This window comes from Cephus cinctus, unplaced genomic scaffold (assembly GCF_000341935.2).
Source record: "Cephus cinctus unplaced genomic scaffold, Ccin1 Ccin1_scaffold0029, whole genome shotgun sequence".
Taxonomy (NCBI): Eukaryota; Metazoa; Arthropoda; class Insecta; order Hymenoptera; family Cephidae; genus Cephus; species Cephus cinctus.
In genome coordinates this window covers 1144649-1160247 of record NW_014332776.1, presented here as the reverse complement: position 1 = coordinate 1160247, position 15599 = coordinate 1144649, and the positions used below count along the sequence as shown (strand labels likewise).

General features: G+C 38.8%; 1 protein-coding gene across 7 annotated transcripts in view; it reads right to left on the bottom strand.

Annotated features, from left to right (window-relative positions):
* LOC107267746 (protein-tyrosine sulfotransferase) overlaps positions 1 to 15599 on the bottom strand; it is a 104390-nt gene that overhangs the window by 7643 nt on the left and 81148 nt on the right. For all 7 annotated transcript variants that reach the window (XM_025085398.1, XM_015739774.2, XM_025085415.1 and 4 more), the window contains one exon: positions 717 to 974. In XM_025085398.1, coding sequence (XP_024941166.1) covers positions 717 to 860 — 144 coding nt within the window. In that variant the 5' untranslated portion in view covers positions 861 to 974. The remainder of the gene's footprint in view (positions 1 to 716; positions 975 to 15599) is intronic.

Sequence of the window (15599 nt, the reverse complement as noted above, 5' to 3'; positions counted from 1 at the left end):
CTTCTTCTCATAACAGAGACGTAGAATGTCATAGATTACGTTAGATTCGCGTTGGAATCTTACCGTTTAGCAATATACCGTGAACTCTTTGCGCACCTTAAGAAAGAACCCGGAGGGTCGAGCGGCAGTATAAATGTGCTTATATGACCCGAGAAAGTATTGAATTGAGTTCAATCGATCGGAATAATCGGTGACACTCGAAACGCAGTGAGACGTAAGGTCGCGCCCTCCTTGATCTTTTATTTCTTCCTTAGGGCCACTGAGAGACTGAGCCAACAGAGGTTACGGACGTTGTGATAACAATCGCTGCGTTTTCGATTACGTGAATTAAACCCATTCACACTAGTATTAAGTGAAAATTATAGGTTGAAAATCTAACGATGGAGATGGTCAGATTGTTGAATTCCGCTTGAATCGTCAGCCCTGACGATGAGTCAGGAAGCAAAACATTCTCCGGGTACTCAGCCAGTAGGTACATGTCCCTTACCCTGGTAACCATATTTCATTTCTCTTCGTCAGTTGTGAAGGTACCCCTTTTTGTCGGAGGGATGAGAATTCAGTGAGATGATTGTCTCTGGCAGTTACGGTCAGCTCTTATCAAGCACTCTACCCCATACGTAGGCATAGAGATTATTAATAATATTGTATCTTGACAGTGAAAGTCTATATAACGCTATCACAACAACTACATTATAATAGAAAAAAAAGTTATTTACCTCTTTAGCTATCATCATGGAAGTGGGTCCATCTTTCGAGGGTCCGCATATAAGTCCCAGCTGATAGAGGCCGAAGACGAAGAGCAGGGCTAAGAAGCAAAGGATTGGTCCCCTGCGACCGCCACGACTAGACAGCAGTGACATGTCTCTTCCCGTATCATATGCGGCCTCCACCAAGTGTCTGTACCAGTAGAGGATCCTTTCGGTCTTAACTCATCCTGACTCTCTCATATCCACATTGTCTCCATGTGTATCTGGCTGCAATATGTAAATAAAATAAAACTAAAGACTGTCCACGTAACATGACTACGTTGAAACATGCAACGCTCATAAGAGGCGGTATCGCAATGATTGCGGATGCCTCAATTTGCCTCGTTCGTATTTTATTAGCCGTACCGATTGTGCGCATCGCTTATACATTCAAAAGCCATCTTTTAAAGGGGAACCTTATATGCAGTTGGTCTCAGTGATTCAAATTTCATGCAAACGACTTGCAAAGCGGCTTTCCCTTAACGCCACCTTCTCTTTTGAAACCCTCACTATTCACGCTATATCTCGTTCTAGTAGGTAACGGCAAGCCGCCGAATACTCGGTTTGAAATTACTGCAAAACCCGCTTTACGAGTGGGGTACATCATAAATTTAAATATTGCGCGCACCGGTAGGCGAGTGGATGAAAATGAAGGGGTTGAAAAAGGATCAGAGAGGTAATATAAATATGGAGAAAAAAAATAAATTAAAAAAGCCAACCCTTCATTTCCATCACGCACTGACGATAGCGTAGAGTTGGACGACCATCCCGTATACAAACTACCAGTAGTAGCACTGGATGCGATTTATGAGGAATACTCATAGCACGGTGCGCGCCCTCTCGTATTCACGTAAAATTGTTTGTCCTGCCGGTGGTGACCGTAAATCGCTCGATGCGTGTAAACGTACTGGCGATAGATCAGATTGCGGCGACCAGTCGGCGACACGTAACGCTCGTCGGGTTAACAATGACAAACAGTCATTGTGATTGGTAGGAGAGTCCATGCAAAAGAGAGAGAGAGAGAGAAAGAGGGGGGGCAGGGGGAGAGGGAGAGAGAGAGAGAGAGAGAGAGAGAGAGAGTGGGAGGGGGAGCTTTACGCAAGTAATGGCACGCTCCGTTGATGCATAAATGACAGTTCTAATTTAATACGAAACGCGAGACCTGGTTGACGATAACAAAATACTCGCACTTATTTCAAATATTGTGAAATTCGACTGTCGACGAATTGATTTAATCTAAATGTAATACTCCATTGACTCCATTGGTCTATGCCAGATTGGGAAGGGACGCGAGAAGATTTTCTTATATATTCTCTTCGGCTGGAATAAACTGTGTATATACATATATGATAACTGAAGACTTCAACGATTGCCCACGATGGGGAAGTTCTTCTCCCAGGGTGGCAATGCCAGGAAGAAAGTTCGAACCATGGAGAATAGCAAAACGTTCCTTAAGCACTTTCTGATTCGAGGGTGGGCTACGGCTTTCTCCACCTTTCCACCCTTGGCATTTCGCGGCTTTGTCGAAAGGTAATTTATCGCTTGGTAAGAACTCGCACACGCTCGTGGCATCGTGATAAATCGACGGCCCGATATTATCGAACATCGGCTGATTCATGGTAATCCAATTTTATTAACGGGCAGAAGGGTCATCGACATATTTAATAATGTCATACGTCAATCCTCCTCTTTCATTGGTTCAGCTTTGATTCGCGCACGTGCATTCAGAACTATATTTGTATAGGTTGCGTACTCTAAAATACTCGACAGTCATACAAGCTCGCACCAAATATTTTGCCGAGTTCAATTATTGCGACGAATGCTGTACCATTTTCGTGGACAGGTTACAATTTATTTTAAAAATTTTACGTATAAACTGTACAAACGTTACGTCACCTTCACGTATCTACACTTATGGTATATGGACATTGTAAAGCGTAGACGGTAGGAAAAGAGTAAAAGGTTTCATATACGTGGACAAATATCACTCTTTATTGTGACTGCGTATAACAGGGTGGATTAGTACCAAGCCAAGACTTAATCCCTATATCAGTATGTATATACGAAAGGCAGGAGTGCTAAACATATAATTAAGAGGCTTAACAAAAAATAAAAAACGAATAAAAAACGGGTGAAGTTTCATCCTTTTCACATTGTGGATCAGCCTGATGATACAGAAACAAATAATACCGGGTTGCTCTTCTCTTTTTGCTATACCACTTTTTTACTGTTACCCATAGTCTCATCAGGCCCTCCCTAGGAATATGTAGCACGGGAAAGACGAAGGAAAAGAAAAAGATGGAATGAAAAAGAAACAAAAGGGAGGCAAGTAGGTTTTGAGGGTGGTGTATCTATTTTCCGGTGGCAGCTTTCAGAATCCGGGGTGGTTCCGTCTAGTCGACGTTACCCGGGCACCGTTTCAACCCCCGGAGCACGTCTACGATGAAAGATGAGGACAATCACCACATATTGCCAACCCCTTTTCCAACCCCCTTTCCAAGTTCTGCCCGCCAACCTCCTGAACTCTACCCTGGTGCATTGTCTAGCTCGTTCTGGAAGAGAAGCTCGCAGATCGATGCTTACGATAGGTCGGTTCGTCCTTGCCCAGATGCATTGTTACTCCGACAATCCTTGTCCCAGGATACGCGAGCACCCCTTTCTCGTCTATTAATTTCGAGTCCTGGCCTTTGGGATAGGTATGTATATCGCTCGAGATGTCTAAATACCAGACTGAGAATGTACAACGTGATAGATATTCCTAGGCCGTACGGGGTGTGTCGATTTTAGAAGCGACGCTAGTTACAAGGAACGGCTGTCAGGGTTGGGTGAGTTATACGATACAGAAAGAACGGTATAGCGTCCGTATGCAAAATACATTGTAGGGGCCATCTTCTTGCGACTTCCAGTGAAGAAGAGTCCCTTGCTTCAGATTTTAATTGTAGATCGACTATAGCTTCCAATACACAAGTATTATGCTACTTCACCCTCGATTAAAAATATTTGTTCCATACCATACAGTAATATCACTGTTGTCTGACTTTGGATTAGCTGCTTCTACTTCCGTGCTATAGCTAAAGATAGCTCTTACTAGCCGGTTTTTGTTCTCTCGAGTACTTACGATCTTATACCAAAGTTTAATGAAAAAACTTGGCCCAACTAAAAACTTTTATCGATATTCTAATTAGTCGATTCCTTTCAGTGAATACCAATTCTTGGAAAAGCTTTTATTAAGGTACATAATGACCTTGCCTATGTTATTACAAGTTCACTTTGGATTATAATTCATATTATGATATTCGCAGGGGCACCGGATCACGTCGGGTCGTTACTAAAAAAATTCTAAATGATTTTCTGGATATCTCTAAGGAATATAACTCAGGTATCAGATACCTCCGGAAAAATATCGTCACGAAGTGATCCCTGATATTTTTGTAAAGAATTCAACAGTCCCAAATACTTTGATGTTGGATTGGCAAAGTTGCCGATAAAAGTTACGCTGGTTTTTGGGGTTATAAAAGGACCATTGAAACTCAAGAGTGAGTAAGTAGGTATGTATCTACCAACCTCGTAAAATATTCAGCGTCCATGAGAAGTGTGCCGGTTTTTTCAGCCCTCCCACTTGGCTCCGTGTAGCTACTCTAAGAAGCTAATCGAACCATAGAACGTACCGGGATCTACAAGGATTTACTTTTGATACGCCTGCTCGTCTGTAGGGATTTTCAATTTTCTTTTATTCTTCTTTTTCCCTCTTACGGCCTCCGACCCTCCTCTATCTGTAACTCGAGCTAAAGCTCCACCACCCCTCTGGCCACAACCATCCGACGGCTGGCCGTGCTGCGCAATTTAAAATTTAATTATACGCGGACAAAGGCGGCGAGAATGCAGAGAGTATAACAGGCAAGGCAAAACGAAAGATGCGCGCAATCAAGCCACGTCCGTCAGTCTGAATTCGTGGTCGGCGGATCTTCTGAACCATTACATTCTAAGTATATTATACGTAATAGGGTAATATCGGGAATTTGCGATTACAAAGAATAAATGAGTATTCTATTGGATAATAAAGGTAAATTTGAAAAGACTTATAATCGACTAATTATCTGTTGTTGGATTAGAAGCGTTGTAATTAATCATTCGACTGATTATAGATACAGCTATCTATTATTTCCGCAGTAAAATCATTACTTTTCTCCAGTTTAAAGTTATAATCTGTGATTAAATCCATTTATCATTTCTTTTTGCAGCTTATGTAAAATTCAATCGTATTCTTGACGTACTTAGGGAGACCTAATTACGTGAAATTTTTTTATGATTTACACGCTTACATTTTTATAATTAACACGAGTTAGTATCAATTTAATAAATTTTGAGTAAATATCCACGCCTCTATCATGCTTAACACATCCCTTGCCCTTTAAAGGATATATTATAATCATTCAGCTAGAAACCGGGTCATAAAGCGCATTAAGCCTGATATGCGATCTAGGTTGCATCTGCTGACAGAACTCTCCTGCAGTAATCCGAATTACGAGGTTTAATCTACCATAGGTAGTATATGTATAGCTATAGACGCTCAGAGTGGATATCCGGTAGAACCGAACTGAGTTTCGGCTGTCGAACTTCCCTCAGAATCCGGAAAAGCTCCAGCTTCTCTGTTATAGCTTAATTAGCAACATGAAAGGAGGCTTTGATTATCTCTCGTAATTAACCACTGTGAATTAAGGTAACAGATTTTGGCTCTTATCGTCGAGAAGAGAAAAAGAAGGGGAAGAGCGCGTAGAAAAAAAAATTTAGTCCTAAAATTATACGACTGGACGGAGTAAGGAGCATTTTAATTGCTTAAAATGTCATTCTTATTTCTGGCGACTTATTTTTCTTGGAAACTTACAGGATTATCGTCCGGCCGTCATTTCCGGTGGCTCGTTACCCAAGAATTCAATTAAAGGGCCCGGTAACAGCTGGAGGTATAATCAAAGTGTCAGCCAATGCGACTGCGTGAAGTCAAATGAAACGTAGTCGTTGAGATATTTCAGTAAACGCGTAAAAAGAAGGAAAGGAGGGTCACGGTAATTGATTACAAGTGAATGAAAAATTGCATCGAAAAATGAAAAATCCGAGGATAGTGCAGTGTACAAGAAAAGAATAACTAGAATGAAAATTCTAGCTTTCATAAATTTGTCTTACGCTTTCCTGCCGTCTCGTTAGCGACGTTTTGAATAATATTGTAAACGTTGATCCCAGGTGCACAACGGGTGTCTAGTTTAAAGCGTAATGTCGACTGAAGGTAATCCAAAAAAGAAGCTTCCTCACACAAAAGGTAACACCTTCATAAATCATCACCCTCGTTCATCGTCACGTTAGCAAAGTCGTATTAGCATTTTCTTAACGTTACTCACGAGACTTCTAGAAGGTTTCCTTGCGATATATGTTACACGATGAAAAACTTTGACTGCCTCAAGTTTTCCGTCGCTATCGCCGTTTTCACCCGATGCTTCCTGCGACCTCTCGTTACCGCGAGACCTCTCGCCGGGGTACGAAACCCCTAAAGCAAGGGTAAAAAGGAGGTGGAGGCGTTAGCGGGAAAATACAAAAATAAAATGGCACTACTTCTCGAGCACGCCATCAACGACCGTACTAACAATGTTCCTGGTGCGACAGCGAAATCGCACAACCCAGCCAAACTATAATTGGAACAAATGGAGAGGCAAGTCGGGTTCCTGGAACGTTGGGAATGTCGGAACCCGCCAGACAGAATGAAAAACTGAAACGAATGTCAACTTCAATTTTATAAACCACCAGCGAAAACACAGCGAAAACCCCTTTCGGTTGACCCTTGTGGAACAAAAAGGTATTACTTTAATGTCCCTACTGCTACGTCGCGGTATCCTGGCTAAGGGAAACTATGAAGAGTACGTATAAACTGGGAATGTTGAAATTTATCAGGGTACGATTAATTTTCATTGTCCAGCTCGAGCCGTACGTAATTCTCGAGGCTATGGTAGTATAGCGACCATATATGTATACCGACGTCATAATTTTATCGCGAGACCCACCAATGATTGTGAAGCAGCGTCCTTGTCAGGATTTAACGGCCACGAGCTGTTTTCACTTCGTGTCGAGCATTTTTATTTCTAGTATCAAGTGTAATCCCAACATTTTCGAATTCCACCATTTTAATTCCGACAATTTCTGGATTAATCCCAAGCATTGCTGACGATTCGTTTTAAATCCAACGTTTTGGTATTCTCAACTTTTTCTATAAAATCAGGTATTTATATTTGGTTTCTCTATTTTTTTTAACGTTAATTTTTCTCGCACGCTCAAGAGGAGTTTTAAATATTTTTTTATCTTTTCCTTTTTTCTGAGTCCAATAATGCATATACGTATACAGGTATGAGTGTAAATATTTCGTAATATTTGAGGTAGCTTACGCTTTCCAGCTTCGTTGGACTAGCCGTACCAGGCGGAAAACTAGACTTCTCACTGGTCAAAAACTTGTTTCCAGTACAAGGAGAAATTTTTTGTAGTAACTATTACTGGGGGTGTAGGGTATAGCTGGAATGTACTGACATTATGGCAATATATCATAGAAAGACTGAAGTAACAAGGTGTCTTGATTCGAAGAAATATTTATAAATCATACCAAAGGGAAAGAAATGGGTTATCACATTTTTTCTTCATTCTTTTTCGTTTATGGTGCCTCTATCTTTAACGTTGAAATACGGCGCCAGGGTCTGAGTCGCGTTTCAATATTGCATTTATGTAAGAAATCCATATTTCGCAAACGTCTCTAACCACTCTGTTATGTTCCGATAAAGAAAATCGAAGAGTCCTAACTCCCCCAACAGGGAGAACGTGTATTCGATAAGAAACCCAAGAAACGTTCTACATATCACACGGTGTTCATTTTCCTTTTGCGTATAAAAGTCTGTATGGTAGAAGAAGTGGATGTTCCTTCTCAACTAAACAATAGCAATCATTTTGCTTAATTTTTGTACAATACCTACTCGTCGTGAAATATGATAATTATGAAGATTTTTCACAAATTTTTATATACAGGGTGTTTCCTAAGCCCCGGACAAGAGACATATCGTTAGATCCGGCGTGAAAAAATAAAAATATTGGCGTTAACAAAAATCAAAAATTTTAATTAGTTTATTAATTATTAAAGATTAAAGTAAGCCAATCATAAGGGCGTGAAAACTGGTAACTCCTCCTCAGTCTCCGCCGATTGGGGACAGCCAATCATTTATTTCCCCACAAAAAACATTTTGCATTATTCTTTTGTTTACTTCTGTTACTCTTTTGTTTATTTACATTACTATATTCGTTTACGTATCCACCGGAAATAAATGATTGGCTGTCTCCAATGGGAGGAGACTGAGGAGGAGTTACCAGTTTTCACACGCTTAAGATTGGCTTACTTTAATCTTTAATTATTAATAAACTAATTAAAATTTTTGATTTTTGTTAACGCCAATATTTTTATTTTTTTCACGCCGGATCTAACGGTATATCTCTTGTCCGGGGCTTCAGACACACCCTGTATATCTTTCAAAAGTCTTTTATGATAGGTGGAAACAATGTATTATTTCTGGAGAAGATAATATAAAGGAAATAAAAGACAACACGGTAGAGTCCCTATCAAATCAAGAAAGTGCCAAATGGTCATCTTCCCGTAAGTTTATTTGCCCGAACGCTCAAGCATTCGAATCATCTTTTCAAAATACATATTTCCGATTGGTCATTTTACCGAACGTTCATTCTCCCGAACGCTAATTTTCCCGAATATTCGTTTGCTCGAATAATACTGTTAGTGGCCACGAGGTGGCAGCCGATCGGTACGCCGTCGGTACAACGAGTTACAAGTATAGGCCGAGGTTCTTAATCAAACGTATATCGCATAAATAATCCATAAAAATATTTTAAATAACGATGATAACTTTTTGTGATTTTTATTAGTCGGGTTTGTGAAATATGTATTACTACTTTTAATTACGAAAAACAGTATGGTGTGACAGACAGAACGTGAAAAGTTATCATCCTTATTTAAAATAATTTTCCGCATTATTCATGCGAAATATGCATGAGAACTTCGACCTATGCTTGTAACTTGTTGTATCGACGGCGTGCCGACTATTTGGAAAAATGAACGTTCGGGAATTTGTATTTCGGGAAGATGATGATACGAACACTTGAGTGTTCGGACAAATAAACTTACGAAAAAATGACCGTTCGACACTTTGTTGTTTTCGAGAATATGACAGTTTTGGAATTTCGGAGTTCGAAAAATTGATAGGGGCCAGATAAGGTATTGCGAAAAAATAAATGGTGTAAGAGGAATAAAAGGAAGAATGATAAGAAAAAATGTAAGAAGGAGAAATGAATAGAAGGCAGCCTTAACCTTTCCTTTTGAACTATCGAGCAAATGAAGCTTTTCAACAACTGCCAACGCTTCTACCTACAACGAACGGGAGTTTAATCACGTAAAGAGGGAAGAATCAGCCCCTTACGAGATGAGAGACGAAAAAAAAAGAAGATGCCTTCTAATCAGTGATAGAATTGAAATGTAGTGCCTCTTAAAGATAAAATAAATTTTTCGGCAGAAATTACAGTACATGTTAAGAGGTTAGGTACACTTATACCATATACAGTAATCTATTGTCAAATACAGTAGGACTTCGATAATTCGATCTTCTATAAGTCAAAAACCTCTATAAGACTACGAATCTTCGAATTTTCTAAAGTTGCCTTAACAGCTTTCATGGATTAGGCGTACAAGACGGATAACTCGAGATAACTAGATATCTGATTTTCCAAAACTTTTAAATGAAAAAAATGTTCACCACTCAAGAGTCTGATTATCCCAAGTTATCCGTCTTGTCCGACCAGGCCGTCAAAGCTCCGAAGGCAGCTTAATGCTTCACTTCTTTAACTTGAAAACCTCGATAGGTCGAAAGTGCGATAACACGAAGCATATTTCGTTTCTCTTGAGATTTGAGTTGTCAAAGTTTCACTGTAATACAAATTCAATTTTACCTAAATCAGTCTATAAAATAAAATTTACATGAATAATATCGTTGCATACTTTGTTGATGCTTACAATGCAACTTGGGTGTAAAATAGCAATTGAAATGGCAAATAATAGAAATTGAACGATGTGTTTTATTTTATATGCAAACTATGCACTGTAAGCATTAATACAGCATGAAACGATATTGTTCGCATAAACTTTATAGACACTTGATTTAGATAGCATTAAATTTCTTAAGAACAAAGTTCATCCCCAAAGCGTTACAAACGAAACTTGACCACAGTTGTTTTCCTAATACAAGTACACGTGCACTCAAAGACAAAATAGTTTGACATGTTTTTTATGCCAACCCTGTCTCGCTGTTCACGAAAACACACGGTACAACGAAACATTTTAATTTAGCATAACAATTTTCTTTTTTCCCAAAATTTGTAGCTTATTTTTTTCGAACTTCTTTTTACATTTACCAGTGTTTTTCCCAAGTAACTCGTTAGTATGAACTATATGCCATCCAGTATTGGACGCGAGCAGCACCAGTTATAAAATGGAATAGCTAAGCTTGAAGAAAGAATTTGCTTAACCTCTATGTTCAATGGCGTAACTGGGAGAAATAGTATGTTGCCCTTTTTCTGTAGTAACCACAGCAGGGTTATACCGGCTCGTTTTACCAGTGTAAATTACGAAAAAGCGTGGAACAAGAATTGATAGTAGGCCTACTAAATTTTTATTACCATTTCGCACCACATAATTTTTTATCCAGTAACCAACAGGACTTTTATTTCACCATTCTTTTTCCTTTCATCCCTTACGGGTTCGTGCTGTGGTACATTTATAACGGGACCACCGCGTGACAATAAAACGCGAGCTTCTTACAAAAGATGGCATTGACACATACCTGTGATTGTAGCTTGCGATTACAGCTCGACTCACAAACTTTAGTTCTCTCTTGGAATTGCAGCCATGTTATCTTTGCCCAACCATTAAACCTTCTGCATTCTCTATCTTGTAGTTGCGATTCCATCGCCAGCGAAATGCTTTTCCTTTGCTAACGAGACCATTTCCATTTCCTCTTTCAAAGAAACAATTTCTATGCGGGTTCTCAGCATGAAAAGCATTGCGTATGACCGTTAGAATAGAACAGATTTCACGAATTTCGTCAATGTAATCGACGATAAGATTCTTATTATCCACGATTGTAAAAATAAGTATAAATACTATATAAAAAAAAATGAATTATCTATATTTTTTTGAGACACAAAATATATATGTAATGTATATTGCAACATCTATAGAGAAAATACCTTAGACTTAAATACTTATATTCTTACTAAAATATTATAATAATTCTCTTGTACCTAATTTCTCTCGACAAGAAGGATATTCATTTTTAAAAGGGGTATGTACACACTTTCTGTATAATTTCGTATGAAATAATAACGGTTATAGCATAATATTATTATACTATTACTTACTATTAACATAGCAATATAGCACAATATTTCCATCGAATGAATTCTAAGTTCTTTAACAAATTTTTCATAACGCACAGTATTAATATTGGAAATTCCGCAACTGCTTTTCTATATACGGTACAAATAATAATGATAATACCTGTGTGCATTTTTAAATCCGAGATATCAATGCAAATATTATCCCATGAAATCATTCCAGTTTGGTTAGTCATAATACAATTGTGAGTTTGTTTGATAATAGAATTATATAGAATGGAGAAATATTGGTTATTCAGCTGAAAAGTTTTGCCGGGTTTCCTCGTATTCGAAGATTTTTTTTTTCACGAAACGTCGCTGTAGTTAGTCAGCGACTTAGTTAGGTAGCTGGTTAATTGTTTAGTTAGTCCACAAATAGTGCTGGTTAACTTCCTGGCGAACGATCCTTAGTCGCTATTAACAAAAGAGTTCATTAAACGAGCTCGTTAAGCCTATTAAAGTAAAGCACAAATAAAAGTAGTAGAATAGCTTCACTTGGAAGCGTATTGCTTATAGCACATAGATGGAGAAACGGTAGAGGCTACAAAAACCGATTAGAAACGTAATCGAATATTTATCCGGTTCATAATGAAGTTTAGAGTCTACAAAAGCTTGAGATACTTGACTGTAATTTCCAAAAGGTATAAAACGATTATTACCTCGAACGATCAAAAAACCATGGATCCTAAGGATATATGATTGGTGGATGTGGCTTCACCCTCAAGTGAAAACACTGGTGTGACCGTTTCCTATTTTCCTCTGCTGAACGGGGGACGTTGGGCATGCCCATTATCCTTGATTGGGATTTTGGTATAATTGAAAAGGACCTTGATAACCAGCCTTACGTGCAACACTCTCTGCCTGTAGTATAATTGTCCTTGATTGCGGAACAGGAAGAAATCGAACATGGGAAATTTTATTTTATTGAAAGTTTATGCTTATAACGCAGTATCGTCTTTGGATATCATAGGTTATAGAAATTGATAAGATTCACAACACGAGCGTGATATAAAAGTGATCATAAAATATGGTGCAGCTCTATTGAGTATCGAGCGACCTTTTAAACTTGTTTTAGTAAATTCTATCAAATTTATAAAAAATATTTCGAGAATTTCAGCAAATTTTTTATTCTCAATATAGACAAATAACAAAGAGAAGTCCAAATAAGAATGGTTTAGTATGACGTATTAAAATACTGTTCCACACAGAATAGTATGATGACGTTTGCATTTTTTGAACAGGACTTAATATGGTTTCCTTTTTATACAAGCATGCACAATATGTTGGGTTGACAAGAAAGTAATTTCGGTTTGCACAAACAGATAGCGTTATGTTTACCGAAATTACTTTCTGGCCAACCCAATGTATTTATTGATTTATTTATGATATAGAGGAAATTTTTATTATTTAAATTCTTTGTAATCAAGAGTACTATTTCCTGGTTTGAAAATGGTGCGCGGGTATGGTACGTATTAAGAGACAAAAGCTACGCAGTTAATGCACTTAACACGCGAGGGTGGTTTTACGGGTTTCTGAAAGTTTCAACCACTCTATTATGAATGGTTTGTTAAAAGAGCATTGTAAAAGGCACAGTGCTTAACCTTTTTATTTTAATCCTTGAAATTTCCAAGCACGGCAATTCAATTAGTAAGGCCATACACTGATTATTCTATATCGAACGGAACACGTAGCTTTCAGACTTTGTTTTAATACTTTTTCGCACTATATTCTGTGCCAAAGTAAAAATTTCTATATTTGGGATAAATCAATATTAGATCTCGCATTGCAATGATATTGCACTTAATGCAAGACAGATCAATCTATTATCTACACAACCATTATTTGCGTGTAAAGAAAATTTGTACTTTCGACGAATGTTAAAAAAATTTACATTTTTAGGAATTATTATTATATATTAAAATGGAGCATAATATACGTGAAGGTAAGCCAACCAAGCTATTACTTGTTTTACAATATCACACACAATTATGGATTATATCGGGTGGCCTTTGTAGAAGTTGATAACGTTATGGGGCAGCGTACCCCAAGTGAAAAAGTTATATATAAATTATAATATAATTATAATATTGTCAATACTATAGTGACAAATGTCAGTATCTATGCCGTACTGAATCCCTAACAAATCAATATCGCATTCCTATACATTATATACTAATAGAATTTACATTTATTTTTCTACCGCTTCTGCAGTTTGACATTAATAATTCTTATAATACATCTTGATTCTAGTCCTCTGTTTCTACGAGGTTTTCGTTCCATCAATGAATTTTTGTACGGGAAGTTTCTTGACCTAAAAACAAGACAACGGGCTACTTTACGCTCTTTTCGGAATTGTCCACAAACGTGCTAGAAACACATTCAGAGCTTTTTCTTCTTTCTCGCGCTAATGTTTAATGCTATCTAGGTATCCTCTTTTAAGAGTTCGGTGTCCCCAAACCAAGTGTACGAACAGATTGTACAATTCCGTAACACACAATTGATAGTTCAATGTGAATCTGAATTAGTTTACAATCATCGCTATGATGCTTATCCCGCTGTCAAATTCAAGAAATTTCTCGTACGACGATACATCAATGAAGTAGAAAACTAGCAGATGCCGAGATACAGAGCCAAGATGCTGTAGAAGAAATAATTTAAATCCCCTATGCACTGTGACGTATTTTCTTAATTCGACACTGATAGCGTAAAATCGAGAACTAACGTCACCATCGGCTGTCCACCCTTCGCCCATGCATCCGCAAGCCAGGCGAGCGCCAGCCAATTCTTTTATCACCGGGAACTGAGGAGCCTTTATGACCTGGGAGTTGAGGTGGAACAGTCTCGAGTCCGTCAAAACGACAGCTCTGATGGAACCTATCGGAAGAGAGGATAGCTTAACGGATCCTGTCGATATTTGGAGTCGCGTACAATCAGCAAACGCAATTGGATGCACGAACGGGAGCGGACGGTTACGGAAATACACAACTGCTCAAGCTGCTAGGTTGAGGTAGAGAGAGTCGTAGTAATCGTCAAGTAAATAGTGCCGGAAAGAGAAAGAGCAATTGATCGATAACGTAGCAGAACGAATAGGAACTATAAAATCGAAATCCCTTCACCAATTAATAAATTGGGAGTCCTCATCGCAGCTGGTTCAGCTGATCCGTGCAGGCCGAGATTTGTATCCAGGAGAGACTCGAGGGACACTGCATCAGAGCACAGAACCTCCGAAACAGACGCAGAAAATCGGTAGGATTTTCTGGATATAGCGAGAGCCACGCGAGAACTACACCAGAGAGATTCCTCTGAACCGTACACGAAACACAGCTAGAAAAACTATCAACAGATAGCAGGAAGCGCGAGCCGATCACCTCTCGATCGGAGTCTCAAGACAAACTGCTTTGACAATAGTCAAATTCGGGAACTAATTATTCAGATTGGTCGAGATCCGTATAGCTGATAACTCTCATCCTTTCCCTTGAGTCGTCCCTTTAAACCAAAATGAGAGCGATCCTTAACGAATCGGTACGTGACACTTGGAAATCCTCCACGCCCGTTTCCCCAGGGCACCCGGCGACAGCTGGGCACCACATCCTTAACTCTGGTCAGCGGGTCCTTCCCCTGCGCTTAACCGTAACAAAACTATAGCTCCGCCCGCTCTACGGGCCTTTGCCTCTCTCCAGCGGGGCGCCCGTATCTCATCCGGACTTCTGTCGGTCCGTGGAGACGTCTCCGTTGGGTGCGCTCTCCTCTGCCGGATAACTCGGTACGTCGAGACTATCTTTCCAGATTCGAGTACCTCGACCTCAAATCAACAATAACAAATCTTTCGAGAGCATTGGCGTAACTGTACGAATCAAGCCGAGAGCGCAGCTTTCAAGAAGGGTGGCGACTCGAAGGGAACCTGAAAGCGCGAACTTTATCTGAATTGGTAGCTGGAGTCGCCTTGTGACCGTGAGTCGAAAAATCATTTCACAGTACGTATGAACTTCCGACATGTGACATTAGAAACTAGAGGTTATGTATAGCATATTTCTAATCTTTTAGCAATGTTAAACGAAAAAGTATCTTAGATATGACAATTTTCCGCTGTAATATTCAACTATCATAATTTTTCATGGGATAAAGTTCTAATTTTAGTTATAGTTTTAGTTTCTAATTAGAATCACGGTGTCGGTTTAAATGACTTTCTTTTTCTATATTTCATATAATTTATATACAATCATTATTATATATAAATTAGGAATAGTTAATTATACAGAGTTAGCTAGTAAGTTAGCTGTCATTTCTTGAAGAGATGGTCGTGTCGGCCACTTGCGGTTAATTTCAGCTGGTGCG